Genomic DNA, 27943 nt, shown 5'->3' with positions numbered 1-27943 from the left:
GCCAGCGGCCCTGAGGCGCATGCGCGCTGGGAGCCCGTTTGGGCGTTCCAAGAGGTCGGCTCTCCTGCGGGGAGACGCGCGCTCCTGGCCAGCGGGGCGGCGCGCCGGCACGAGGCTCGCTCCCGAGAGGGCAGGTGGGGGCGGGGAGCGGGCGCTCGGGTTGTGGTGGCCGGAGGGGCCTGGGCCGCGAGGTCGACGCCTGTGGTTCCGGCGGTCGAGGCCAAAGGACCCACCGCGGCTTGGTCGCCGGAGAGGGAGGGGTGCGCTGCCGCCGCCGCCCGGCCGGTGCCCGGTGAGCACGGGCCCCAGCGGGCCGGGAGGGTCGCGGGTCCCACGGCGTGGCCGCGCCCCCAGCCAGGCCTCCCCGGGTGTCCCTCGGCTTCTGATACTGGGAGGGGGTGGTCACCCGGCTCTGCGTCCCGGCGCTCAGGCCGCCTCCTTGTCCTTCACCCGAGACTCAGCTCCTTTCTCCAGGCTCCTCCTTTCCCCCAACCCACCCGGCCCGGGGACTGTGCCCTGAAACCCCCAGTCACCCCACGTTCGCCCGCCCCCCACCCCCGGCGGTGTCCGCCCCACCGGTGCTGACCCGTGCTGGCACCCCAGCCCTGTCTCTTCTGTGGTGTTCTATAGGTCCCCGTGACCTTGCACTTTTTGCTATTAACATCCCAGCTTCCTCTCTGCTTATGTAGATTACCTGTGGTGACTTTCAAACTTTTTTTTGACTCACCCTACAGTAAGAAATCTGTTTTACATGCGAAACTTGTGCTGTAGATGTAGATTACTGAAAGATAAATTTGAAGGGAGAAATCACCCTAACCTCTCCCGATTCATCCGGATCTACTCTACCTTTGTTCTAATTCTATTCTGTTCTTCCCATTCCAAAAGGCTATTGTTAACCCATTACATTGATTTTAGGACCTACTGGTTCTGACCAGTTTTAAACCCTTGCTGTAAGCCATCAGTCTTTGGTTTCCTTTACTTCTTCCCTTTGGGGGATGCTGACTGAATTCCAATAATCAGATAATCACGAGTAACCTTCAATCCTAAAGAAAGGGTATATTTTTAATATTTTGACATTTCTGCTTCTCGGGGCCAAAATCACTTCAAGGACTTGACTTGAATTATCTAGTTGGATGCCATCAGGCTTATCTTGTTCTTCCAAAAGCTCTGTGGGACTTGGGGAAAAGATAGTGTTTATCTGGATTGTGGGGTGTTTATACGGAGAGGGAGACGATTTTTTACTGGACAGAGAAATAATTAAAGTTCAGCTTTAGGAAGATTAACTGGTTGGTACTTCGTAGGGAGAATGGGACTGGCTGGATGCCGGAGGAGAGGGCTGTTAAGGAGTGGGTGGGGATCAAAGCCGGGCGGTGATGTTCGGTGGGAGGGCGATAGAAGGTGTCATGACCAGGTATACATGACATGTGAGGATACATCAGTTCCGATAGGGAAGGAGTAAAAATAGCTAAGATTCTGGGATGCCTGGCTCAGTCGGTGGAGCGTGTGACTCTTGATCTCCAGGTTGTGAGTTCCAGCCCCACGCTGGGCATAGAGATTACTTAAATAAACAAACGAACAAAAAGCTAAGATTCTGATCTGGTGACTGAAGGACCTGGGCTGAGAGGACCAGGAGCTAGAATCTTTCCAGTGCCCTCTGCCTCTCTAAGGTGGTCTGAAGCAGTGGCTCCCCTAGGCCATTCAGCAATCTTAATCGCTAGGGGCAGGGCCACTGGCACCCTCATTGCCTTCTGGAAAGGACACCTGTATGCACACACAGAGACCATGCATATTTCATAGGAAGGTCTCGAGTCAGTCAATGAACACCTAACCCTCTAACCCTCCCTAGTGTATGTGGGAGGGGAGCGGCAGTTGGAGTCACCCAGGAGCTTTTTCAAACATCAGGGCCCCTGAGCCTGACAAAGAACTCTTTGTTCTTGTGAGATGACTTTACGGTTTATAGAAGAATTTCACATACAGTATCTGATTTGCCACTTTTCCTGTTTCACAGGGAAAATCAGCCCAGAGAATTGATGGGATTTGCCCCAGGTCTCCCACCCGGCAAGCCAGCCCTAAGGACCCGGGTACTGGCGCATGGGGACGGTGGCTCTCCCTCTCGTGTGTAAAGGTAATTCTGTTGATCCACTGTCAGCTGCCTCGTGAGGGTCAGCCTTTCGGGACCTTACCGCTTAGGGCTTGCCTCAGAGGCACGTCGCAGCCTGTAATACCGTGTGTCTCTTGGGTGCTAGGTTTACACTGACCCCCAGTGCGCAGCAATATCAAAGCAGGCAGCTTGAGTATTGCATTCGAATTGCCCCGTACCTTGCTTCTGGTGGGTGGGGGGGGGGGGGAGAGGAAATAAGAGAGCGACGAATCCTAAACCATGAAGCTTTCCAACTTTCCATTTACATCTGCCCGATTTAAAAACACTCCAGTCATTCAATAAATCTTCAGTGAGTAAAAATTGAATATGACAACACGAACACGTTAGGGGCTCAAGTATTTACCTCAAAGCAATAGCCATCCCGAATTAAAAAAATATATTTAAATCCACCCGGAATAAATATACACACGTATAATAAAAGTTTCCTAAAATAATACCCAGTTATACTGCATGCAGTGCAGATTGATATTTCACGTGTAATTTTAAAAACTGACCGGAACAGGGGCGCCTGGGTGGCGCAGTCGGTTAAGCGTCCGACTTCAGCCAGGTCACGATCTCGCGGTCCATGAGTTCGAGCCCCGCGTCAGGCTCTGGGCTGATGGCTCGGAGCCTGGAGCCTGTTTCCGATTCTGTGTCTCCCTCTCTCTCTGCCCCTCCCCCGTTCATGCTCTGTCTCTCTCTGTCCCAAAAATAAATAAAAAACGTTGAAAAAATAAATAAAAATAAAAACTGACCGGAACAAACAAAAATAATAATAAAATAAATAAATAATAATAAGTTAATTAATTAAAAACTGACCGGAACCAGAGGTTAAAGGACCAATGACCTGAGCAATTAGAAAGCAGAGTCTTGGGGATGCCTGGGTGGCTCAGTCAGTTGAGTGTCCGTCTTCAGCTCAGGTCATGATCTCATAGCTTGTGGGTTCGAGTCCTGCATCGGGCTGTCTGCTAACAGCTCAAAGCCTGGAGCCTGCTTTGGATTCTGTGTCTCCCTCTGTTTCTGCTCCTCCCCTGCTCACTTTCTCTCTCTTTCTCAAAAATAAACAAACATTAAAAAAAAATTTTAGCAGTCTTAAACCAAAACAAAGGAAATAAAGCTGTCTGACACAGATGTAAAGTGAACACATATGGAAACTTATACTTAGCTCATTAACCAACAAACCAGAAAGATCTAAAAACCAGTGTGCAAGAGATTCCAAAGAAAATTCTAGAAGACTATAGATACTGAAATAAATGTGCACATGGAGGCAAAACTGGCATCTTCTGCAGTGGGAAGAATAATTTGCATGTCTATACGCATTTGCACGGGGAGAGTTTGTTGCCTATAGACGAGAATAATTTTGCATTGCTCTCGGTTATCTACACTGTGCAGAGTTGTAAAAATAGTTCAAAGGCTAGAATCCTGTAACCTGGAAGGCGTGTTCTAGACAGCCGCATCGTCTTCCACTGAAGCACAAAGCTTCTTTGCAGTCTCATAACCTCCATGAAAGATACTTCTATGGGGCGCCTGGGTGGCGCAGTCAGTTAAGCGTCCGACTTCAGCCAGGTCACGATCTCACGGTCCGTGAGTTCGAGCCCCGCGTCAGGCTCTGGGCTGATGGCTCGGAGCCTGGAGCCTGTTTCCGATTCTGTGTCTCCCTCTCTCTCTGCCCCTCCCCCGTTCATGCTCTGTCTCTCTCTGTCCCAAAAATAAATAAAAAACGTTGAAAAAATAAATAAAAATAAAAACTGACCGGAACAAACAAAAATAATAATAAAATAAATAAATAATAATAAGTTAATTAATTAAAAACTGACCGGAACCAGAGGTTAAAGGACCAATGACCTGAGCAATTAGAAAGCAGAGTCTTGGGGATGCCTGGGTGGCTCAGTCAGTTGAGTGTCCGTCTTCAGCTCAGGTCATGATCTCATAGCTTGTGGGTTCGAGTCCTGCATCGGGCTGTCTGCTAACAGCTCAAAGCCTGGAGCCTGCTTTGGATTCTGTGTCTCCCTCTGTTTCTGCTCCTCCCCTGCTCACTTTCTCTCTCTTTCTCAAAAATAAACAAACATTAAAAAAAAATTTTAGCAGTCTTAAACCAAAACAAAGGAAATAAAGCTGTCTGACACAGATGTAAAGTGAACACATATGGAAACTTATACTTAGCTCATTAACCAACAAACCAGAAAGATCTAAAAACCAGTGTGCAAGAGATTCCAAAGAAAATTCTAGAAGACTATAGATACTGAAATAAATGTGCACATGGAGGCAAAACTGGCATCTTCTGCAGTGGGAAGAATAATTTGCATGTCTATACGCATTTGCACGGGGAGAGTTTGTTGCCTATAGACGAGAATAATTTTGCATTGCTCTCGGTTATCTACACTGTGCAGAGTTGTAAAAATAGTTCAAAGGCTAGAATCCTGTAACCTGGAAGGCGTGTTCTAGACAGCCGCATCGTCTTCCACTGAAGCACAAAGCTTCTTTGCAGTCTCATAACCTCCATGAAAGATACTTCTATGGGGCGCCTGGGTGGCGCAGTCAGTTAAGCGTCCGACTTCAGCCAGGTCACGATCTCACGGTCCGTGAGTTCGAGCCCCGCGTCAGGCTCTGGGCTGATGGCTCGGAGCCTGGAGCCTGTTTCCGATTCTGTGTCTCCCTCTCTCTCTGCCCCTCCCCCGTTCATGCTCTGTCTCTCTCTGTCCCAAAAATAAATAAAAAACGTTGAAAAAAAATTTAAAAAAAAAAAGAAAGATACTTCTAATCTTAAAATAAGGCCAGTCTCCTTAGATTTGGCCTGATTGTTCGCGCAGGTACAGTGTATTAATTCACCATAAAGGCCTTCTTGAGTTTGCCTTGTTGGCAACCTTCATAAGGAATCTCAGATGGGATTTGTAAAAATCTGGTATTTGCTATCTCATGGTATAAAAGCTATGCTCAAGAAGCTGTCTCCATCAGATTTCATTCATACTGCTTGTAAGTTTGAGCAAAGTCCTGTCTGTATTCTTGAGGTCCCCCAAATCCCCTAAGGTATCTGACACTTGTTAAATTGTTGAAGGATCATTTCAGGAAAGATAAAATCATGACTCTCCCACTGCTATAAAATAAATATTAGTGATTTAAAAAAATTTTTTTTTCAACGTTTTTTATTTATTTTGGGGACAGAGAGAGACAGAGCATGAACGGGGGAGGGGCAGAGAGAGAGGGAGACACAGAATCGGAAGCAGGCTCCAGGCTCCGAGCCATCGGCCCAGAGCCTGACGCGGGGCTCGAACTCACGGACCGCGAGATCGTGACCTGGCTGAAGTCGGACGCTTGACCGACTGCGCCACCCAGGCGCCCCTAGTGATTTTATTTAATGCATTAATGAAGGAACATGCACAACGTGACGGATTAAATGAGATAATGTATATAAAATGCTTAATAAGGAGCCCGGCACAAAAACAAAATAAAACAACAAAACAAAAAAACCTTCAAATCCTTCTTAGGTTGGCCACCTGTTTCTCAAGGGCATGTGTTCAAGTGTTTCTCAAAAGCAGGAGTCCATGGTCCACCAGTGCTGGAGCCTCATGGGGTACCAGTTAAAAATCCAGATTCTAGAATCGCTTTCCAGACCCTCTTGTCAGCATTTTGGATGGAAATCCCAGCATTCGCATTTTAATCAGGTGCCCTGGGGAATTCTTATGAAGACCAGAATTACACATACAAATAATTGTAATAAAACTTGCGTGAAGGGGCACCTACCTGACTGGCTCATTCGGAAAAGCATGCAACTCTTGATCTCAAGGTTGTGAGTTCAAGCCCCACGTTGGGTGTAGAGATTACTTAAGAATAAATACTAAAAAAAAAAAAAATGCATGAAAACTATACTTAGACTTATATTGATGGACTCTTTCTTTTGTATTTCATTTTTTATACATTGATCTTAAGGAGGGTTTCTCGTCCTTGGCTCTGTTGGCATTTTAGACCAGATGCCTTTTATTTTTAATTATTATTATTTTTTTTGCTTTATTTATTTTTGAGAGAGAGACAGAGTGTGAGCAGGCGAGGGGCAGAGAGGGAGGGAGACACAGAATCTGAAGCAGGCTCCAGGCTCCGAGCTGTCAGCACAGAGCCAGATGCAGGACTGGAACCCATGAACCACGAGATCATGACCTGAGGCGAAGTTGGACACTTAACCGACTGAGTCACCCCGGTGCCCCGTAGACCAGATGCTTCTTTAAGCGGGTTTTGGAGAGGCTACTCTGAGCACTGGTGGATGTTGAACAGCATCGTTGGCCCCTACCCGCTAGTTGCTAGTAGCGTGCCCTGCCTCCCAGTCGTGACAACCAAAAGTGTCCCTGGACATTGCCAAGTGTTGCCTGGGAATCACATCACCCTGATTGACAGCCACCAATCCTAACCCACTATATTGATCCTTATGGTCAGAATCCTCCACTTGCAAAAGGCTATTTTCACTTATTTTAAGAGGTTCAGCCCTGAGGGCAGACACAGCAGTCTCGAGCGGTGACTCTGTCTTTGTTGGCCTTGCTCTTGGCCACAGGGACCGAAGACGAACGAACCCTTAATTCCTCCTCCGAGATAGGGAAGAATAGCGCACTCTGACAAGGTTATCTGGAAGAGGAAACCGTGCGTGCAGAGCCCTTCAGGGAGTGCCAGGCACACAGCTGTGTTTGGTAAATATTAAATGGTGAAATCACAGTCCTTTAGACTCTCGGAGGATGTGTCAGTCAGAATGCAGACGGGAGAACAGAAGCCACCGTAAGATTTCAGCTGGGAATTTCCGTGCGGTCCCTGGTGGTGGAGGAGATGAGGGGCCGAACCGGAAACTGAGCAGCCCAGACGCTAGCAGTGGCTGGATCCTGCCGACACAGCAGGCTGAGTGCCCAGGGCCCCCAGGGAGACCCTGCGAAACCGAAGCCAGCAGACAGCACCGGTGGAGCCCCGCCCGGCAGGTGGTTTCGGGAACACCCTCCGGTGTCCCGCAGTGCCTCCCACTGGCCAGATCAGCGGGAGGGCACTGTGACAAACCATGAAAGAACTGGTTTGTAGGGACACATCAGTGCCTCGGACGACTTACTCTCAAGGCCTGACCGCAGCTCTGAGCCTCAGCTTCCTCTGTAACAAGCGCTTCTTACCTCAAGCCTCAGCCGCTCAGGGCAGGAAGAGGCACCCCATGAGCGCGGCACCAGCTGGGCCTGGGTTTGAGTCTCGGCCGAGCCGTGTCGTCCTGGGCCGCTCGCTGAAGGCCCCAGAAGCAGAGCGGGGAAGAGTGATGGTGACCCTCGGCAGGGAGATTGCTGGGTTACTGTACTGAACATGTGGGCCGATGCCAGAGTTCTGTTCCCGGCTCAGGTTCCAGGTCCCAAGTCCCAGGACCAACAACAAGGCTCTGGGCGGAAGGGTGTCTCCCCTGTCTCTTCTAGCCTCTGACCCTCATCCTCTCTCATCCTTCCACCTGGAGGTTTCCGTCACTTGTTTTCTCTGTCATCTCCCATGTCGTCTATAAGTTGAAACTTGGGTTTTCAAGAATGTTTTAAATTTAGGCTTTTAAAAGATTGCAAAGGGGCGCCTGGGTGGCTCAGTCGGCTAAGCGTCCGACTTCGGCTCAGGTCACGATCTCGCGGTCCGTGAGTTCGAGCCCCGCGTCGGGCTCTGTGCTGACAGCTCAGAGCTTGGAGCCTGCTTCAGATTCTGTGTCTCCCTCTCTCTCTGACCTTCCCCCGTTCATGCTCTGTCTCTCTCTGTCTCAAAAGTAAATAAACGTTAAAAAAAAAAAAGATTGCAAAGATAGTACAATGAATTCCTATGTACCCGTCACCCAGTCTCTCTGATTGTCAGCATCTTACCTGATGCCGCTCTGTTAACCTGACTCTGATTTATCCAGCTTGTTCCCAGCATCCTTTTCCTGTTCCGGCATCCCATGATGCATTTAGCCATGATCTCCTCAGTCCCCTCCAGTCTGTGACAGGTCGTCAGCCTGCCCCCGTCCTTGATGACCTCAGCCGTTTTCAACTGTCCTGTTAAGTTGTTTTGTAGACCGTCCCTCCATGTGGCTTGTCCGATTAAAGCGGGGGTGTGTGTTTGGGGCAGAAATATCACAGAGACGATGTTGTGTCAAGGAGGTCATGGTGTTGATGTGTCTTTTGGACGGTGAAGTTGACCTTGATCGCTTAGGGGGGGTGTGTTACCATCATCAAGTTACCATCTTACCCTTTGTAGTTAATAAACATCTTGGCGGGAATGTCTGAGCCTATGTAGGTCCCACAGGGATTTTACTCTCCTTGATTTTTATTCATTTCTCCGTTCTGTCGTTTTTGTTAACTCTTTAATTTCTTGTGTGACATGTCACGGGAGAGTTACGGAGTTGAAGAAAAAATTACCAAGCGAGATGTCTCCCGTTTCCCCACGGTACAAAGCATTCATGCACATTGTACACAATTTAGGAAAACGAAAGAAATGTAAGGAGAAAATAAATCACTATACTTACGACTTTTAACATTTTGAGATATCTCTTCCTAGTTATTTAAGGTTTTTTTTTTTTTTTAAGTCATGAATACATAAAGTTAGTCTGTAATTGGTGGCTGGGAGCAGAGCTGGGAAGAGGCAAGAGAGGAGGTGTGGGGGCCGAGGGACAGAGGCCACAGCAGTGTCCCAGTCATACTTTGGCTTGTTTTTTGGAAAAAGCTCAGAAAAGATAGTATTTTCAGAATTTGTTAACCACATCTGCTTTCTAACTAAAGTTTTGTAAATACAAACATTTTTGGAAAGCTTTACTTATTTTTGCTACAGGGAAAAACTCCCAGATACTGCTTTGGAAACATTTGGGTCAGACATTTAATTTTTACCGGGAACTTCGTTTTAAGGAGCAACATCGCCATCTTGTGGCCTTTCGGAGCATTGCCGCTGAGGGTTTAGATTTGTGTTCACGCCTGCTCTGGGCCTACATTACATGGCGATTTCAGCCTTTGCAAGGGCTCTATCAGATCTGCAGGTAGGGCTCCAACCGCCCCCCCTCCCCCCCCCCCCCCCCCCCCACTGTAAAGTGGGGTGAAATAGCAAACAACATGTTGAACGCAATTGTATACCACTGAGAACAAAATGTCTGTTAAGAGCAGTAATCCAAGAGTGAAGATAGCTGTGTATTTGAGTGGCAGGATTATGGGTGATTTACTAGTATTATGTTCTTAAGATTTAAAAAATATTTTTATATAGTTTTACAATAGAATATTAGCAACTTACAAAATATCCCAAATATAATCCATGCTGGGGCACCTGCATGGCTCAGTCGATTGAGCATCTGACTTTGGCTCAGGTCATGGTCTCATGGTTCGAGCCCCACATCGGGTTCACTGGTGTCCATGTGGAGTCTGCTTCAGATCCTCTGTCCCTCTCTGTCTCTCCCCCTCCCCTGCTTGTGCTTCCTCTCTCAAAAATACATAAAAACATTAAAATACAATATACGTGTGTGTGTGTGTGTGTGTGTGTGTCTGTGTGTAGTGCATGCCACCCCTCTTCTCTGATGAGGAAACCGAGCCCTGGAGTGAAAAGCCTACTAATGGTGTAGAAAACTGTTTTGGGGGCACCTGACTGGCTCAGTCAGAAGAACGTGAGACTCGACCTCTGGGTAGTGAGTTTCAGCCCCGCTACTAAAAAGTAGAGATTACTTTAAAAAAAAAAAACTATTTTTCATCCAAGTGGTTCTGGAGACCTGAGTCCCTATAAGGATTTTTAAAAATAGTTTTACTGAGCTGTGAATTACATACCATACAATTCCCCTACCCAAACTGTATAATTCACTGTTTCCACGGCATTCACAGAGTTGTATAACCGTCACCACAATCAATTTGACATTTTCAGTACCCTGATAAGAAGCTCCACACCCCTTAGCATCACTTCCTAATCTCCCCTTCCCTTCCCCCAGTCCTATGCAACCACTTGTCTACCTTCTGTCTCAGTGGCTTTGCCCGTTCTGAACATTTCATATAAATGGAATCCTACACTGCGCTTTCTTTTGTGTCTGGCTTCTCTCCCTGAGCGTGATGTTCTCAAGGTTCATCCACACGGCAACAGGTGTCAGTGCTCCCTTCCTTTTTATTGCTGAATAAATTCTATTGTGTGGATGGACCACATATAGGCCAGGCCAGGTGGTTTGTTGGGAGAACGCAGTTAATGGGCTGACCAAGCCGGCACTGATCCTGCACGATGGCCAAAGAGGAGGAGAGTGGTGTCTGGACGTGTCAGCCTCCCGACAGCCAGGCTGAGAAGGGTCGAGGGTGGGCCGTTCTTACAAAGTTGAACTGTTGACGGAAGGAGGGCTTTAGGACACAGGAGACCACAGAATCTCGGTGGTCCCCATGGGAAGAAGAACCACGGTGGGGGCGGGGTGGCAAGAGGCTTGGCAACTAGACACAGCAGGATGTAAGAAGTGGGGAAAGGGCCCCCAGGAGCGTGGGGGGTATGCCAAGGGAACTGGGTGGGGAATCCGGATAACATATGTATGTCCTCTTTATCCAGTTAGTGAAGAGTGACAAGAGCTTACGAAGATACCCATCCTCAGTGAATAAACTGAAACAGATATAATCGTAAAATTCTGGATGGTGGAGAAATAACCTTAGTTAGTCTGAAATCTGCCTGTTTTGGAGAACCGCATTCACCAGGGATGTTAGGTAAATGCAGCATCACTACCTGTACTTTGTTACGCGCGTGCGTGTGTGTGCGTGTGTGTGTGTTTGGTAAAATATATATAACAAAAATTTACAATTTGAGTCATTCTAAGTGCACAGCTGGGTGCCATTAAACACTTTCACATTGTCTGCCACCAGCACCACCCACCCCCAGAACTTTGCCCCCAATCTCCCTCTCCCTCCCCCCAGCCCCTGGCAACCACCACCTGACTCTGTCTTTGGATTTGGCAACAGCAGCTTACATCCTAGAAGTGGGATCCTACGGCATTTGTGTTTTTTTGTGATGGTCTTATTTTAGGTTATGTACTTTTAATTTTTTAAATCATTTTAAGGTTTATTTATTTTTGAGAGAGAGAGACAGACACACACACACAGAATCCAAAACAGGCTCCGGGCTCTGAGCTGTCAACACAGAGCCTGATGCAGGGCTCAAACGCGCCAACTGGGAGATCATGACCTGAGCCGAAGTCGGCTGCTTAACTGACTGAGCCACCCAGGCGCCCCTACGTACTTTTTAAATATGTAACTCTCATTGCCGTCCTTTGTACTTAATATTTCTGTTCTTTTCACTGAATTACCAGCCCTGAGGGATTTAAAATCTGTGTAGCATGGCACCTGAACTTCAAAAGCACTTTGTTGTGTATTGCACAACCTTTAATATTCCAACCATCAAAAAGCCAAACCCGCTATGTTCAGTCACTTGCCAAGAATATCAGTTACTGCTGAGTAACAAATGACCCCGATCTCACTGGCTTAAAATAGCAGTTTATTACCGATCGATGTTCCCTCGGCTGGCTGGGCCGTTCCTCTCTTGGCTTCTTCTGGCTCCTTCATGTGGCTAAACACAGCTGCGGGGTTTGCTGGACTGGACCGTGCAAGATGGTTTCCTCTGTGCCTGGCAGTGCTTCCAACCCCCCAGCGTCTGGCCTCTCACACCACTTCCTAGCCTGGCAGTCTCAGGGCCATGTCTTATGAGGGTGAGGACTTCCATACCCCTACCGCAGGCTTCTGCCACACTCAGCAAGTGGCCAATCTGGGCTGGAGCCCGTCCAGATGAGCGACCACCTTGCAGAGGGACCTGCATACTTTATAGGAGGATTTGTGGTCACTATAAACGCTGGGTGTTCCAAGGCCCTCTAGTGGTTGAGATTGGTAAGTGTCAGTCCAATCTAAATTCTAGGTCATTGCCAAACTCATGCTTTTCTGCAGGGGATAGTCAACCATAGTGTATGGAACTTTTTCCATATCCTTTGAGGGATCTTGGAAGTCTTTTTTAAATTTTTAAAAAAATGTTTATTTATTTTTGAGAGAGAGTACGAGCAGGGGGAGGGGCAGAGAGAGAAGGAGACAGCAGGATCCTGCTGTCAGCGTAAAGCCTGATGAGCTCGAACGCAGGAACCCTGAGATCATGACCTCAGCCAAAGTCGGAGGCTTAATTGACTGAGCCACCCAGGCGTCCCTTGGAAGCCTTTTAAGCAGAACTTTTAGTTAAGGGGATCGCACTGGGCGCACCCGTGACTCTAGTAAGCTCCGGGGAATGTAGGGGCTCTTAGTCATGACAACGCCCTCTGGTCCGGAGGAGGCGGGCTTTGGCGCCTGGTGGTCTGACACTGAGGCCGCTGGAGTCCCCTCCTGCCCCGCGCGTGGTGGGGGATCGATGGCTGGTAGGAGTGTGCGTGCTGTGTGGACAATGGCCACGCCGCTTGGGCGAGGGGGCCCGAGTTGTCTGAGGCCTCCCGTGGAGGGGAAGGCCACCCCCCACCCCCCCGCCCGGCGCCGTGGCTCCTCCAGGTGGAGGTCACGGGCACTGCCAGAGTGTGCCCGCAGGCAGGCGGGGTGCAGGGACCCCGAGCGCGAGCCAGAGGTGGGCTGTCCGCGGAGGGACCGGCGCCGGGGCCAATCCGCGAGGGGGGCGGGGCGACCCCGGGGGCGGGGCCTCCCGCCATCCCTTTTTCCTGCTCAGAGCACATCTGCACGGAGGCGCTGACCGCGTCTCACTGCTGCTCGTCCCAAGGCCCTTCCGGATCCCTGGCCCACCACGTCGCCGTGTGGGGCGGGATGGGCAGGGCAGGACCACACGGGAGGAGCGGGGGTTGGCTCCTCCGGGAGAAAGACTTGGGAGGGCAGGGCAGCCGGGACTCCCAATCAGGTGTCCCGTTGCCTGGAAGATTTCCTTGAGTCTCGAGCCACCCCCCACCCCCCACCCCACCCCCGCCAACCTGGGATGGGCTTCCCTTCTTCCTTGGGATGGACAGCCGTGTGTGCGGAGAGTTTACGGGGGGGGGGGGGGGGGGGGGAGGGGGTTCGGCACGCTGCTCCCCTCTGCACCTTAAGCCTTGGCTGTGTCTCAGCGGGGACACTGGGGCCCTGCCCTTGGGAAGCTGAATGTGGGCCCCAAACCAGGGAAATTCAGAGCAGGAATGGGGGACCAGAGGGAATTCGAACTGGCAGAACTTGGACATGAGGGTGACAGCTCACAGATGGGGAGCTGAGATGTGCAGGAATGCTGCAGTCTTGAATGTGGGTGATTGAGGGGTGGGAGAGACCCGCCACTCACCCACCACCCAGTCCCCCCAGAAAGCAAAAAATTCCACCCTACGCAGCTACCCCAGGGCTCTACCCCCATAATACATTTTTTTTTTCTGCTTCTCCAGAATCTCCACTATCCGGGGAGCCCTCTGCAACTGTGGATTCCGCAGACGCCTCTGCAGCCCTGTCCCCCCCCCAGCTGAGGCAGCACCACCACCGGCTCAGGCGCAAGGTCGCTGCCCTCCTGGGGCCCTGGCATCTCCTGAGTGCCGGGTGGTCCAGGGCCTCCCGCCCGGGATGGGGGACGGATCCCTGGGACACAGTGTCAGGATGAGGGCCACCGGGCATTCTGAGAGGGTCTGTGACCCGAGCCCATGTCCCAAGTGCTGGCCTCCGATGCTTGGTGCTCAGGAAGGCCGGGATGTTACCCTGGCTGAGGCACACCAGGTACTGTGTGGGGACGGGCTCCGGATCCGCCTCGACCAGACTCCCGGCTCTGCACGTCATGGCCGTGTTGGCTGGCCGTCCTGGAATGCCTCAGTGTCCTCACCTGTAAATCGGGTCAATAAGAATGATCGACTTTCATAACACGGGGCCAAGTGAAATGGGGACACCCGTGAAACCACATCCCAGCCTGCTCAGCACCCACGGGCCTCTGTTCGTACGAGCTCACGGTACTCTGTGCCTCAGGGGTCCCGACAGGCCCCGAGAGCCCTGCACTTGGCACATTTTTCAGATGGGAAAGTGGAGTTTGGGTAGGCGAGGTGACAGACCCAAGGCTGCCCAAGAGAGGAAGAGGCCCAGGTTCTCCAGCTCCGTGCGGGCCCCTCCCCAGCTTTTCAGCCCCGGGGGTCCCGAGGCAGCCCCGTCTGCCTCGACCTCCACCCCAGATCCATTTTCCTGAGCCCCCGGCCCAGGGGTGCCTCCACTGATGGATTTTGCCTCCTTCCTTAGGACGGAGCCCCTGGACTGCCAGGTTCCCTACCCGGGAGGAGGAGGAAGAGGAGAAATCCGTCTGCTGGGGCCTGAGCGTGGCCTGGGAGACCGACCATCGTCCCAGGATGCCCCTGCCTGAGCCCAGCGAGCAGGAGGGTGAGAGTGTGAAGGCTGGCCAGGAGCCGTCCCCGGAGTCCCCTGAGCCAGGGACCGATGTCGTCCCCGCCGCCCCCACGAAGCCCAAAGAGTTCTCCAAACTGGTCCTGCTGGCAGCCTCCACAGAGAATGTGGACGAGGTGGACTCCCAGCCCAAAGGAGGGCACTGTGTCATGTCCCTGGAGTTGTCTCGCCCTGACACACTAGCCAGGACCCCCCAGATCCTGCCAGTGGAGGAGCAAGCGGGCACAGTCCAGCCAACCCCCCAGGTCCTTGAGCATAAACGCAGCAAGCCAGACACAGGTGAGTTCCAGGCCTGCTGCCCCCGGCCCAGCCACCTTTGTGGCCCTGCATGCTCAGACACAGGCCCTGTGTACCCCCTTTCCGGGGGGCGGCCTTGGGGTCCCATCCCTCCTCTGAGCTAAGCATCCTCGTGTCTCATCGTGACTCTGTCTCAAGCTGGTGTGACGATCTCAGGGGGCCATCCCTGTGCATCCCTCATCGCTCCCATCCATGCCCTTGGCCTCGAGCCTTGCTCTGTACCAGCTAACCCAGCCCCCCTCCCCTGCCCTCAGCAGCCCTCACGCCCCTGGAGTTCCTGAGGACCCCTTTCGGGGGCCGCCTCCTGGTGCTCGAGTGCTTCCTGTACAAGCAGGAGAAGGCCGTGGGGGACAAGGTGTACTGGAAGTGCCGCGAGCACTCTGAGCTGGGCTGCCGGGGCCGGGCCATCACCCGGGGCCCGCGGGCCACAGTGATGCGCGGCCACTGCCACCCGCCTGATGAGGAGGGCCTGGAGGCCCGGCGCCAGAGACAGAAGCTGCCCAGCCCAGCCCTGCCTGAAGGCCCGGGGGGTCCGGAGGGCCCTGGAGGCCAAGTCGAGGAGCCACTGGAAGGGGTGGGCCCGTGGCTGTGCCCTGAGGAGCCGGAGCCCGCCCCTGGCTTGGTGCTGAGCAAGCCGGCCACAGAGGAGGATGAGGGCCTACGAGCCCTGTCGCTGCTGAGCTTGCCCCCCAAGAAACGGCCGACGCTGGGGACCGGTGAGTGCCTCACAGCTGGGCTCCCCTCTGGGGCGGGCGGGAACCCCCAAGCCTTTCCCTGTGCCCAGATGGAAGTGTGGGGTCCCTCTTGGTTTTCTAATGTGCTCAAAGTCAAGATGAGTAAACAATATAAACACGTCCCCCAAATCATTAAGCCCGTGGGATAGAACTAGTGCTCCAGAACCGGGGGTCCCAGGGCCTTCTGGAACTTTCTGCTGCAGCAGGGTCTGGTGTGAGGCCAGAAGCCTGAGTTTTAACAGGCCCAGGTGGTGCTGGTAACCCATGAGTTTAGGGAAGGTCGGCCTAGGGGAGAATGTTGAACTTTGGGCCGGGTTCAAGTCCCAGCCCCCACCTCGTGTAGCTTGGTGACTTCCGAACACGTTCTGAACTTCTGGAGTTTCAGGAGCTTCATCAGGGCTGGGTGACGGCTCAGGTTAGGGGCGATTAGGTGTGCGATGTGTGGGAAGTGCTCAGCACCGGTCCGCGTGTGCTGGTCGGCCCCTGAGGCCTTCTGCGTGGTTTTTACCACCAGTAAGTGGGAGGTGGGCTCCATCCCAAACGCTGGCTCCCTCCTGACCCAGATTCAAGGATGCAAGGAGGTAGGGCAGCTGCTGTGCTGGTACCGGGGGCCGGCAGGGGCCAGGCGGGGCAGGGAAGACGCGTTTCTCACTGTGTGTCTTTTGCCACCATTTGTATTTTATGGCACGTGCATGTGTTATTTGAAAATTAGATAAAGATTTCAAACAAACCCTAAAAAAAGGTATGGCCGTGAGTGACTGAGTGCCTAGGCTAGGAAGTCAAAGCCGGCTCACTCCTTCCCGGGTGCGCGACCTTGGACGTGACGTGTAAACACCGAGAGCCGTGGCCACCGCGCTGACCTCCAGGAGAGGAACTCAGTCTCTTCCCCGGGTCACTGGGGGGGGGGTGGGGGGTGGTCAGTGGGAGTACACCCGCGGCCCACGCATGCCCGGCTCAGGGGAAGCTGCAATGAAGGTCAGCATCGAGGAGAAGGCGCTGGCACCCCCCGCCCCGCACCTCCTGGGCCTGCGCTCCTCGGCGCCCTGACTGCCCAGACTCCTCCTCCAGGAGAACCCCGGCCCCTGGAGTTCCTGAGAACTTGCTACGGGGGCCAGTTCCTGGTGCACCAGTGCTTCCTGTACAAGCGAGAGAAGGCCGTGGGCGACAAGGTGTACTGGACGTGCCGGGACCACGCTCTGCACGGCTGCCGCAGCCGGGCCATCACCCAGGGCCAGCGGGTGACTGTGATGCGCGGCCACTGCCACCCGCCGGACGTGGAGGGCCTGGAGGCCCGGCGGCAGCAGGAGAAGGCCATGGAGACGCTGCAGGCCCGGCCGGGCGGGCCCGGGGGCCAAGTGGACGAGCTGCTGTCCCGCAGCGGGCCCGGGCCCCTGACTCTCAGCAGAGCCCGGCCTAGAAAGCGCGCAAAGGTCCTTCCGGCCCAGCCCCCGGCCCTGCAGGGCGCCTCCGCCGGGGACCAGGAGGATGACCTGGGTGAGTCTTTCACACCTGGCCCACAGCTGGGCCCCCTCCAGCCGTGCTTCCTCGGGTCTGGGGAAGTAGGAGGGACCCCAAGACCCTGAACTCCCACCTCCCTCCCCCACCCTCCTCCCGTGTCTCCCCAGGAGGCCCCGAGTTCCTGAGGACCCCTCTGGGGGGCAGCTTCCTGGTGTACGAGTCCTTCCTGTACAGGCGGGAGAAGGCGGCCGGGGAGAAGGTGTACTGGACGTGCCGGGACCAGGCCCGCATGGGCTGCCGCAGCCGCGCCATCACCCAGGGCCGGCGGGTGACTGTGATGCGCGGCCACTGCCACCCTCCTGACCTTGGGGGCCTGGAGGCCCTGAGGCAGCGGGAGAAGCGCCCTGGTGCGGCCCAGCGGGGGAGCCCAGGTAGGACAGACTGCGGCCAGTGGGCCTTGGGGACAGGCAAGGGACCCAGCCAGCCAGTCTTTCCCTCTGACCCCCCCTCCCCCCGCCCCCCGCCGCCGTGTCCCCCAGCGAGCACCCTCCTGTTCTCACTGGAACACTCTGGAAGTAGTTACAGCCAGTTCCTGCCCCTCTGCGGCCTGCTGGGTCCAGCGCCAAAATCTCTGCAGCGCCTGATAAACCCTGGCTCCCCTCCTCTTCCTCCGCCTCCTCCTCCTCCTTTTTTTAAAAAATGTGCAAGATTTACAGAGAAGCTAACCACAAGCTGGCTGCTCGTTTTCACAGTGTGAGTGGCTGACACCGTGCCTGCACTGAGCACGTCCTACAGACCAGGTGGTTTACGGGTAGGAGGTGACATTTCTTCCCTCCTCCTGTGGTTCTCCAGAAACATCATGGTCCCTAAGGGACCCGTGACAAGGGTCAGAGCCCTGCTCTTTTCATCTTTGTCCACCTGGGGTTCTGTCCCTCTGGTCGGAATTCCTCTCGTCCTCTTGCTAAGAAGAGCACTGTGGCCCAGTCTGGTCCACCCAGTGGCTCCCGGTCTGTGTCCCGGGGTCGCCTGCCTGTCCTTCAAGGGCCCCCGGTCCCTATGGTTTTCCGAGTCATCAGAGTTGCCTTTAGAGTCTTCCTGGCACCAGGGCACCTGGGTGGCTCAGTCGCTTAAGTGTCCAACTTCGGCTTGAATCATGATCTCAGGGTCTGTAGGTTCGAGCCCCACGTCGGGCTTTGTGCTGACAGCTCAGAACCGGAGCCTGCTTCAGATTCTGTGTCTCCCTCTCTCTCTCTGCTCCTCTCCCGCTCATGCTCTGTCTGTCTCCCTCTCTCAAAAATAAATAATAAGCATTAAAAAAAATAGAGTCTTCTTGGCCCCAAAGTTCTCTCAAACTAGAAATCTCTGATTTTATTTTGTTTTTAGAAAGTTTTTTTTTTTAACATTTATTTATTATTGAGAGATGGAGAGACACAGAGCATGAGCAGGGGAGGGGCTGAGAGGTGGAGAGACACAGAATCTGAAGCAGGCTCCAGATTCTGAGCTGTCAGCACAGAGCCCGACACGGGGCTTGAATTCACAAACCGCATGATCATGACCTGAGCCGAAGTCGGACGCTTAACCGACTGAGCCACCCAGGTGCCCCTCATTTTATTTTGTTTTTAAAAAAACTTTGTTTCTTTTGAGAGAGAGAGTGAGCAGGGGAGAGGCAAAGAGAGAGAGGAAGAGAGAGAATCCCAAGCAGGCTCCAAACTGTCAGCGCAGAACCCGACGCAGGACTCGATCTCACAAACCATGAGATCATAACCTTAGCTGGAATCCAGGGTCGGACACTTAACGACTGAGCCACCCAAGTGTCCCTGATTTTGTTTCCTTCGGATTCTCCCTTTGTATTCTATTTCCGTGTGACTGGGTACAGGGGGAAGACGTTCCAAGTCACAGGGCAGCCCCCGCCCCGTCCTCACCCCCTACTCCCGCCCCAAATAACCAGCCCCTCATAGAGTGTCTGCTGCCCAAAATCTAGTCTGTGCCTCTGCTGCTATCAGCTGGGTTTTTCTGTTTTGTTTGTATTTATTTTTTTTTTCATTTTTTTAATGCTTATTTATTTCTGAGAGAGAGACAGAGAGAGCGCAGGGGAGGGGCAGAGAGAGGGAGACACGGATTCGGGAGCAGGCTCCAGGCTCCTGGCTGTCAGCACGGAGCCCACCGCGGGGCTCGAACCCACGGACTGTGAGATCATGATCTGAGCCGAAGTCAGATGCTTAACTGAGCCACTCAGGCCCCCCACCAGGTTTTTAAGTCTCTTGGCCTGCTGACCAGGGACGAAAGGAGGGACGCCGCGCGCCGCCCCACCCTCCCAGTGCCTCTGCGGTGGCTTGTCTGCAGTTCAGTAGGAGGTCGGTCGCCGGCTGCAGGGTGTCCGGTCCTTCTTCCGAGGCCGTTTTCTCCGCCATCGGGCAGCCGCTCTACTTGGCCTCGTCTTCTGTGTCCTCACACACGCGGTGGCCAGGCAGCGGGCGGCTCCAGGCTGGGCTCCGGTCCTCCCGGGGGCCCCTCCTGCTCTTGCTTGCCCGACCCCCTCGTCTCGCTGCGGAGTCCCTCCTAGTCGCTCCCCGAGCCACAGCGGGAGGGGCCGGGGGCCACGCTCACAGATCGCGCGCTCCTGGTGACGCCTGATGGGGGCTGGTGGAGCTCCTGGTTCAAAGTCACTTTCTGTGGCTGTCTGGCCCCCGTTCTCGAACCCGTCCTATGCATGTGCTGTGTCTTTGCTGACGTTTTGGGGTCGCGTCTCCATCCCTGGGATATCTGGCTGCACTGAGGGCCTTGGGGGCCGGAAACTCAGTTCCCTCTCTCAGAGTGACTTTGTCTTGCTCTTTCGTGACTTTCTGCTCCCTGCCCCTTTCCCTCCGTTGTACCTGTTGGTCAGCTGTCCATCGTCCCGGCCTGACTGCCTGGGACATTCCCTCCATTTTGTCTCCCAGCCTTTCCATCTCATGTCTGCGTTTCTGCTGTCGTGCCTGGACATCTCTGCACCCCATCCTCTCGGGACGACAGGCCTGTCTCCTGCCTCTGGCGACGGCCTTGTTGTCCCCGAGCGCCTTTTCTCTGTGTCTGCTTCGGTCTCTTCCTTCTGGGTAAAGCTTCTCTCCAGTGTCTGGTGATCCTTGCCCCGCTGCTCACGTTCAAGGCGAGGCTGCGAGCTCTGTACGTGGTGCTGACGGGGGGCCTGCGGTCACGCAGCTGCGGCCATGAGTGGCCACTCTGGCCCGAGAGCCCAGGCCTCGCCTCTGTGGGGCTGCAGGTTAGGTTTGCCGGTGCCCATGGCAGGGGCCGCCCCCTGGGCGGGGTTCTGGGAGCTGGCAGGGACAGCTGGGCGGGAAGTGCCAGCCTGCAGGACAGACTTCCCCCACCTCCGCCCCGGGCCTGGCTCCCTGGGCTCTTTGCTCCCCACACAACTAACCCCCCTTCGGAGGCACTCCGCATCCCCCGCACCTTGAGCTTGGCCCCCGGGCTCTCAGGTCCTCAGTGGCTGGCTTCCCCTCCGGGCTCTGTGACCACTCGCCCGCTCTCCCCACCTCTGACGTTCTGGGTGCATCTCTGCCCTGCCACCCCCGCTGCTCCAGACCTGGAGCAAAAGACTCTGTCTTTGTCACTTCGGTGCACGTTGTCACGGGCCGTGTCATATGCCCATTCCACTGCCCGCCGCGGTCTCCGGAACGCATTCACCCCCCATGGCTTCGGCAGCCACGACAGACTCCCCAGTGTGTCTCCAGCTCCACTGTGGTCCCCACGTGCCCAGAGGAAGTTCTCAGGGTGGAAGGCACAGCCACCCTCGGTCCTCACCCTCAACACTCCAAGACGGTGCCTCTGAATACGTGGCCTGGGTCAGCTAGTCCTTGCTTTCTCCCACCGCCCCCAGGTCACATCCCCGCCCAGCTGGGGGAGTTGCTGCTGCTTCAGCCCCCGAGCCTCCCCGCTGCACACAGATTCGCCCTGACTGCCATTTCACTCCCGAGCCGCTTGTCCCCACAGGGCCCGTGCCTGTTCCTCCCACTCCACGAGGACCGCACTGCCGTACACCCTACCCCCCCTCGCCTGCCCATGGGAACCGAGGATAAGTAGTGGTTGCAGAGAGTGGCCTCCTTCCTGCAGGCCCCCCCACCCCCCCCCCCCCGAGGTGGGGAGACAGTTTCTGCCTTCAGGGCCTTTGCCTCACCCATCTCCTGCCTCCCTTCACGCCCCCCGCCCCCAGACCGGGACTAGGCTGGGTCTGGGGGAGGGGGCTGCCTCCTGGGCTCCAGGGCTGGCTCCTCTCCCTGGCGGATGTGGGTGCTGAGCGGAGGGGTTGCTGGCGGGTCTCACTCCAGGAGCCCTGCTGCTCCGGCTTTGAGCACAGGGGCCCCGTCACCTCGCTGCTGGACCCCAGGACCTGGCTCCAGGCTCTCCCTCCCCCCACCACCTCTCTGGTCTCTCCCCAGGAGGCCCCGAGTTCCTGAGGACCCCTCTGGGGGGCAGCTTCTTGGTGTACGAGTCCTTCCTGTACAGGCGGGAGAAGGCGGCCGGGGAGAAGGTGTACTGGACGTGCCGGGACCAGGCCCGCATGGGCTGCCGCAGCCGCGCCATCACCCAGGGCCAGCGGGTGATGGTGATGCGCAGACACTGTCACCCGCCCGACCTGGGGGGCCTGGAGGCCCTGAGGCAGCGGGAGCAGATCCCCAGCCCAGCCCAGAGGGAAGGCTCAGGTGCGGGTGCGAGGGTGTGGGGGGTGAACGGGCTCTGGGCCCCGGTCTCCCTGCTGCCAGCGCCCCTCGCCCACCCCCCTCCCCCCCGCCGCAGCGCCAGTGCCAGGCTAGAGGTTGTCTGGGATGTTCTGTCCACCGCCCGTGCCTGGCGGGGCCTAGCTGACCACGGTGCGGGCTCCCTAAGGGCCGGCGGGCTGCATCTGGGCTCCTCGCTCATGGCCGGGCTGGTCTGGGGTTGGCTGCTGGCGAGAGAACCCACTCAGGCTGCCGAGGGAGGGGTGAGGCCGGCGCCACCAGCTCCAGGAAGCACTTAGCTCCATTTGGGGGGAGGTGCGCCTGGACGTGGGACCCTCCGACTCCCCTCCCTGGGTCTCCCGTGTCTGTTTCCTACCTCCTCTTTCACTCCTCACCCTGCCCACCCACCCCCCCAGTTCTCTCTGGCTACCCAAACCCTAACATTGCATGACTTTTCAATCAGGGCTTCAAAAGCCTCTAGAGAGAGTTGATTGGTTGCCAGCTGGCCGAGGGAGGGTGCACAGGGAGCCAGGAGGCTCCTGGTGAGTGGCCCAAACCAGCCGTGGGCCTCACTCCATGTTCCAGCCTAGCCTCCGCCCTGGTGTGTGTGCCAGCAAGTGTGGAGTCCGGGCCGGGTCAGGAGAGGCCTCAGGAAAGCTCTGGGTTTGGGTGGCTGCGGGACCAGCACCAACACCTCCCTCCCCGCCCCCGGGAAGCAGCAAGGCCCTGGGAAGGAGACTGCCAGTCCGAGCTCGAGGGTGTCAAGCCGGGGGCCCTGGGCTAGCAGCCCGAACTTCGGTCCTTGGGCCCCATGGCACAGGCAGGTGTGGAGGCGGAGAGCAGAGTGGGTCGTGCGGCAGGATTGCGGTGGGGCGGGCCGGTGGGACACAGGAAAGAGCCTCTGTCCTCGGCACGCAGGCTCTCTACCCTGCTTCCGAAGTGCCCCGCCCACGCTGTCCCCTTCCTTCCAGGAACGCTGCAGCCTCTGGAGTTCCTGCGGACTTCGCTCGGGGGCCGGTTCCTGGTGTACGAGTCCTTCCTCTACCGGAAGGAGAAGGCGGCCGGGGACAAGGTGTACTGGATGTGCCGGGACCAGGCCCGGCTGGGCTGCCGCAGCCGCGCCATCACCCAGGGCCAGCTGGTGACGGTGATGCGTAGCCACTGCCACCTGCCTGACCTGGCGGGCCTGGAGGCCCTGAGGCAGCGGGAGCGGCGCCCCGGCGCGGCCCAGCAGGAGGACCCAGGTGGAGACAGGGCTGGGGGTCAGAGGTGGGAGTACCAACGAGCCGTGGGCATCTCGTGGCTGCCAGCCCAAGGTTCAGACACCTCAGGGCATTGGCGCCATCTGGACCTTCGCGCCCTGGCCTTTCTACCTTTCCAGAATCTTCTACCTCTCCTGTCCACTGGCTCCTTCTCCTGAGCCTGAAAACACCCCCAGATCTGTCCCATCCTCAAGAACAACTCCCCTTCTCATTCATTCTGTCTCCTTTCTTTTATTCTAAGAGGTCTTCACTTGTTACAGGGCAGTGTTTTGTGAAAATCTGATGAAAAAATAGAAAGCACTCCAGAAGAATGTACTAATGTCTGTGTGCACGCGCACACACATGCACGTGTGCGCACACACGTTCGTAAGGCTTGCCGATAATTAATTTTATTGAACTGAAAATGGGTCCCCTTCACATAAACAGAATATAAAACCAGTCTGTAAGAGGCATTTTTGTGTTTTATGTTAATTCACGTAACTAATAAGGACCACAGGAAGCCTCGGGGGCCCAGTCAGTTAAGCGTCCGGCTCTTGATTTTGGCTCAGGTCGTGATCTCAAGTTGGTGGGATTGGGCCCCAAGTCGGGTTTGGGCTCTGCGATGACTGCACGGAGCCTGCTTGGGACCCTCTGTCTTTCTCTCTCCCTCCCTCTCTCTCTCTCTCTCTCTGCGCCCCTCCCCCACTCGCACCCGCTTGCTCTCTCCCTCTCGAAATAAATAAACTTAAAAAAATGATAAGGGCCACATTTTATCAAATACAAAAATGATTCCAGGTTGTATAAAACAGCCCAAAGAAATTTGATTTCTGTTCAAAGACAAAACAAAAACGGAAGGAGACTTCTGAGAGAAAGCCGCCAGTTGGCAACAAGAAGTAGGATTCGTGGCGCCGCAGAGGGCACCTCTCTTTGTTTTGCACCATTTTATTTGTTTCTTTATTTTGAGAGAGAGCGCGAGCCCGTGTGGGCAGGGGAGGGGCAGAGAGAGAGAGGGAAGGAGGGGAGCCCACGCAGGCTGCACGCGGTTGGCGCAGGGCCCGATGCAGGGCTCAGAGGCACGAACCCTGAGACCCTGACCGGGGCCGAAACCAAGAGTCGGCCGCTCGACCGCCTGAGCCCCCCGGGCGGAGGGCCCCTCGCTTTTGACGCCTGGTTCAGTCCCGATCTGCTCGATGGAGGGGCTGCCCGCTGACCCTCAGGATCCCGACCGGCTCCCTTCACCAGGCGCGGGAGTTTGGGGCGTCAGGAAACCAGAATTCCCCGCGACGGCCCAAATCAGGGTCTCTCCTCCCGGATTCCTTTATCCTCGAGGCCTCGAGGTCATCAACGCAAAGTGCGCGCCTCGGTCTCTCGCCGCCTCAAGGAGAGAAGAATTACTAACCCGTGTTTTCCATTCTCTTCCCTCAGAAAACACGAAACTTCCGCCAGAAGTGCAGCTGCGTGTCCAGAGCGTCCCTCCGGAAACCCAGCAGGTGTGCGGGTAACGGTGTCCGTTGTCTGGCGTCGCACCACAGATCGCCCGAAACGTGGTGGCTTCCGGCGACGGAGAGTCACCGTCTCCCACAGCTTCTGTGGGCGGGATTTCCAGAGTGGTTGGGCCGGTGGTTCTGGCCCGGGGTCTCTTGTGAGGTTGGAGAAGGTGTCAGCCGGGGCCGCGGTGACGCGAAGGCCGGCGGGGGCTGGAGAGCCGCTTCCAAAGCGACTCATTCAGTCAGCATGTGGGCTGCTGGCCTCAGCCTCAGCTCCTCCCCGCACGGACCGCTCCTCAGAGCTGCTCCGGTGTCCTCACACCCGACGGCCGGCCGTCTCCCCACGAGCGCCCCGAGGGAGGGAGCCAAGCGAGAAGGCCCGCAGCCCTCCCACGCGCACGCGGGGCCGCGTCTCGGCCCTGACCCAAGGCCCCAGAATTCTACGAGGACTGGGTTCACACCAGCTGTGTTATCGGTCACAGCGCGACGAAGCCAGAAGTCGGGACACGGAGAAAGTTGGGGACCTCATAAATGTGACAGACAACACGCTCCTGAACAACCGAGGACTCGGGGGGAGAAATCCCGAGGACAGTGGAAAATAGCCCGAAATGAACAAAATGGGGCACCGCCAGACGCGTGGCCGCAGCAGAGCCCTGCTGACGGGGAGCCTGCGGCTGTGAGTTCCTGGATTAAGAAACGAGATGTCAACTCGTTAACTTAAACTTCCACGCGAAGACCCTGGCGAAACGCGAACGAGGCAGTCCTGCGGCGAGAGGGGGAGACGATAGGCAATGGAAATTCACGACATAGAGAAAAGTCGGTTCTTTGGAAGGATCGTCAAAATTGATAAACCTGTAGCTCCCTCACCCCCAAAATTGGTTTTTAAGGATAGGGAAGACTCGGGGGCACCCGGCTGGCTCAGAGGAGCGTGGGACTCTTGTTCTCGGGGTCATGAGTTCGAGCCCCACATTGTACGTAGATCTTACTTTAAAAAAAAGAAACAACTTTAGGGGCGCCTGGGCGGCTCAGTTACATGTCTGGCTTCGGCTCAGGTCATAATCTCGAGGTTCATGGGTTCGAGCCCTCCGTCGTGCTCGACGGCTGTCCTGCTGACAGCTCGGAGCCTGGAGCCTGCCTCGGATTCTGTGTCTCCCTCTCTCTCTGCCCCTCCCCCTCCTCACGCTTTGTCTCTCTGTCTCTCTCAACAATAAACATTAAAAAATAAAATCTTTAAAAATCAAATAAGGATAGGGAAGATTCAAATTACTAAAATCAAGAATGGGAGGAGAGACACTACTGCCTACATCACAGGGAAACACACACACACACACATACACACACACAGAAGGATCGTAAGGGAAGCTATGAGGCCGGCCCATCCAGTAACTCAGATGAAGTGAATGCATTTCTAGAGAGGCAAGTGCCAAGTCTGGCTCATGAAGAACTACGAAAATCCGAACAGGTAAAGAGGCTGAATTCGAAGTTCTAAAACTGCCCGTCAAGGAAAGCGCAGGCCCGGAGGTCACTGGTGGCCTCTACCAAACACTAAACGAAGAATTAGCACCCGTCCTTCACAGACCCTTCCTCAAGGTAGAAAAGGAGGGACGGGACTTTTAGGGAGAGTGGGGGTGCCCTCGAAGTGGCCGTGGTCCTGGGCGCACGGCTGTGGGGACACTGCGCCTGTCGTGCTCCACGCTCGGGGCGGACACGGTGGAGTGAGAACAGCAGCTCAAAACTCGCTGAAAAAAAAACAGGAAGGAAGCCACGGTGACTTTCTGACCGACATCACACCCTGTCCCTCTTGCTTCACTCTGTTCCTCCACCGCACGGAGCCCACGCTCGAGGGGAGGGCGTCGGGCTCCCGCACCTGAAAGGAGGGATAGCAGAGAACTCGTCATTTCCAAACCCTTCACGGTGATACAAGAGAACTTCCTGTTTCTTGACAAAGAATCTTGCAAAGGCCACATGCAGAGCCCCGGGGACTCTGGAGGCGGGGGTGGGCCTTCTCAGGAGCGTTGGTGGTTCCTCCCGGGACACGCTGGCTGGCGTAGAAAGCCGAGAATTCCCAAATTGTAGGTTAAAGGAAACGGTACAGGGCACCTGGGTGGCTCAGTCGGTTGAGTGTCTGGGTTCGGCCCAGGTCGTGATCTCACAGTTCGTGAGTTCGAGCCCCGCGTCGGGCTCTGCGCTGACAGCTCGGCGCCTGGAGCTGCTTCGGCTTCTGTGTCTCCCTCTCTGCCCCTCCCCCGCTCACGCTCTCACTCTGTCTCTCTCAAAAATAAACGTTAAGAAATTAAAGGAAACGGCACAACGCGTGTACGCGTACGTGTACGTGTACGTGTACGTGTGGAACAAGGTCTAGTCGGTGGCGATCTCTAGGGAAAAGGAAACTAGGGTCTGCTTCTGCCGTGTTTGGATGTTTGTAACGAACGTGTGTTTCTTTGTAATCAGGAAGGTGAACTGTGCGAAACCGCCCAGTGAGGAGCAGCGTGGCCCATCCCCTCCCGACGGGAGCACAGGGACCTCGTGCTGCCAGCGTCACGGATGCTCCGAGCCCACCCAGGACCCTGGCGTTTCCCACCCGGTTAGATTTTGCTTCACAAAGACTCTCTTCCACTCCTCCACAGCACGGTGGCCTTCTCACTCCTTCAAGGGGCCTCCCAAGAGGAAAACTGACGGTGTCTTCGAGCGGGCACACGGGAGCTGGCGGCCCGCACACATGGGTGACTCGGGGAGAGGCCCCCCCCCGCCCACGGAAGACCTGAAGAAGCATCTTGTCACGGAGACACCTCTCCCCCGCTCCGCCGCCCCGAGCCGCGAACACCCGTCCACTTTCAGAGCACATGACTTTGCCAAGGCCTTTCCAGTCGGGTGCGGCCCTGCTTGGCCAGGGCGCGTTTGGAGAAGTTCCTGCTGCTTCGGGCTCAGCTGTCCCGCGTAGCTCCGGCCTCCCCGGGTGTTCTCTGGGCAGGGGCCACGTGGGCCTTTGCGCCCCTCGGCCACCTGCCACTGGGCCGCAGCCCCCCCCCCCCGCCTGGTAACAGCAGCCCCACCGCACTCCCCCCGCACGCGCCGTCGACTTTCTCTCCCTCGCTGTCTTCCCAGGGTCCGTGATCCCCGTGGCGGGCGTCCCTGCCGGCGGTGGGAGCCAGCCCGGATGTCCACGGGAAGGCGGCCCCGGACAGCCACGACCGGGCCCGTGGTGTGTGGGCTGCCCACGTCCGTGTGATGCAGGAGACGCAGACTCGAATGGCAACGGAGGCCCACCCCTTCTGTCCGCCGGTGCAGGAGAGCTGTCCTGGCAGGTCCGAGAAGCAGGCGGCGGCGGCCGGGAGCCCCCGAGACACCTGCCGGGCCGTCCGGACAGCGAGGTTCCTTGTCTCCACGCTGTGACTGCAGAGCGAGCACGGGGCCACAGACTCCCTCTCTCCCGCCAAGCCGGCCGTGCAGCCTGCTGTCCGGCTACAGGACAGCGACAGCTTGGGACCCCACTGTCCCTCTGCTTACAGATTTCCCGCCAATAAACCCTATTTTATATCTCA

General features: G+C 55.7%; 1 protein-coding gene across 3 annotated transcripts; it reads left to right on the top strand.

Moving 5' to 3' along the window:
• The first annotated feature begins 140 nt into the window (after nt 1–140).
• FLYWCH1 (FLYWCH-type zinc finger 1) lies at nt 141–27943 on the top strand. 3 transcript variants are annotated; one of them, XM_058712085.1, is made up of 10 exons: nt 141–292; nt 2009–2125; nt 14308–14748; nt 15021–15482; nt 16569–16994; nt 17126–17389; nt 21395–21658; nt 22645–22917; nt 24340–24404; nt 26853–27943. In XM_058712085.1, the coding sequence occupies exons 2-10, from the start codon at nt 2092–2094 to the stop codon at nt 26880–26882; spliced, it is 2259 nt and encodes a 752-aa protein (XP_058568068.1). In that variant the 5' UTR covers nt 141–292; nt 2009–2091; the 3' UTR covers nt 26883–27943. The 3 variants fall into 3 exon arrangements, 2 of the variants coding, with proteins under 2 accessions (XP_058568068.1, XP_058568067.1); XM_058712084.1 differs by having other exon boundaries at nt 22645–22942; XR_009256854.1 differs by having other exon boundaries at nt 22645–24404.

The sequence above is a fragment of the Neofelis nebulosa genome, chromosome 18, assembly GCF_028018385.1.
Source record: "Neofelis nebulosa isolate mNeoNeb1 chromosome 18, mNeoNeb1.pri, whole genome shotgun sequence".
Lineage (NCBI taxonomy): Eukaryota > Metazoa > Chordata > Mammalia > Carnivora > Felidae > Neofelis > Neofelis nebulosa.
This window is presented reverse-complemented; position numbering and strand designations above follow the sequence as displayed.

Bases quoted from the DNA above. Each gene is read 5' to 3' on its own strand.
- FLYWCH1 (XM_058712084.1), top strand. From the start codon at position 2,092: ATGGGGACGGTGGCTCTCCCTCTCGTGTGTAAAG. The intron at 15,483-16,568 runs GTGAGTGCCTCA...CTCCTCCTCCAG, and splicing joins ACGGCCGACGCTGGGGACCG to GAGAACCCCGGCCCCTGGAG. The intron at 17,390-21,394 runs GTAGGACAGACT...GTCTCTCCCCAG, and splicing joins GGCCCAGCGGGGGAGCCCAG to GAGGCCCCGAGTTCCTGAGG.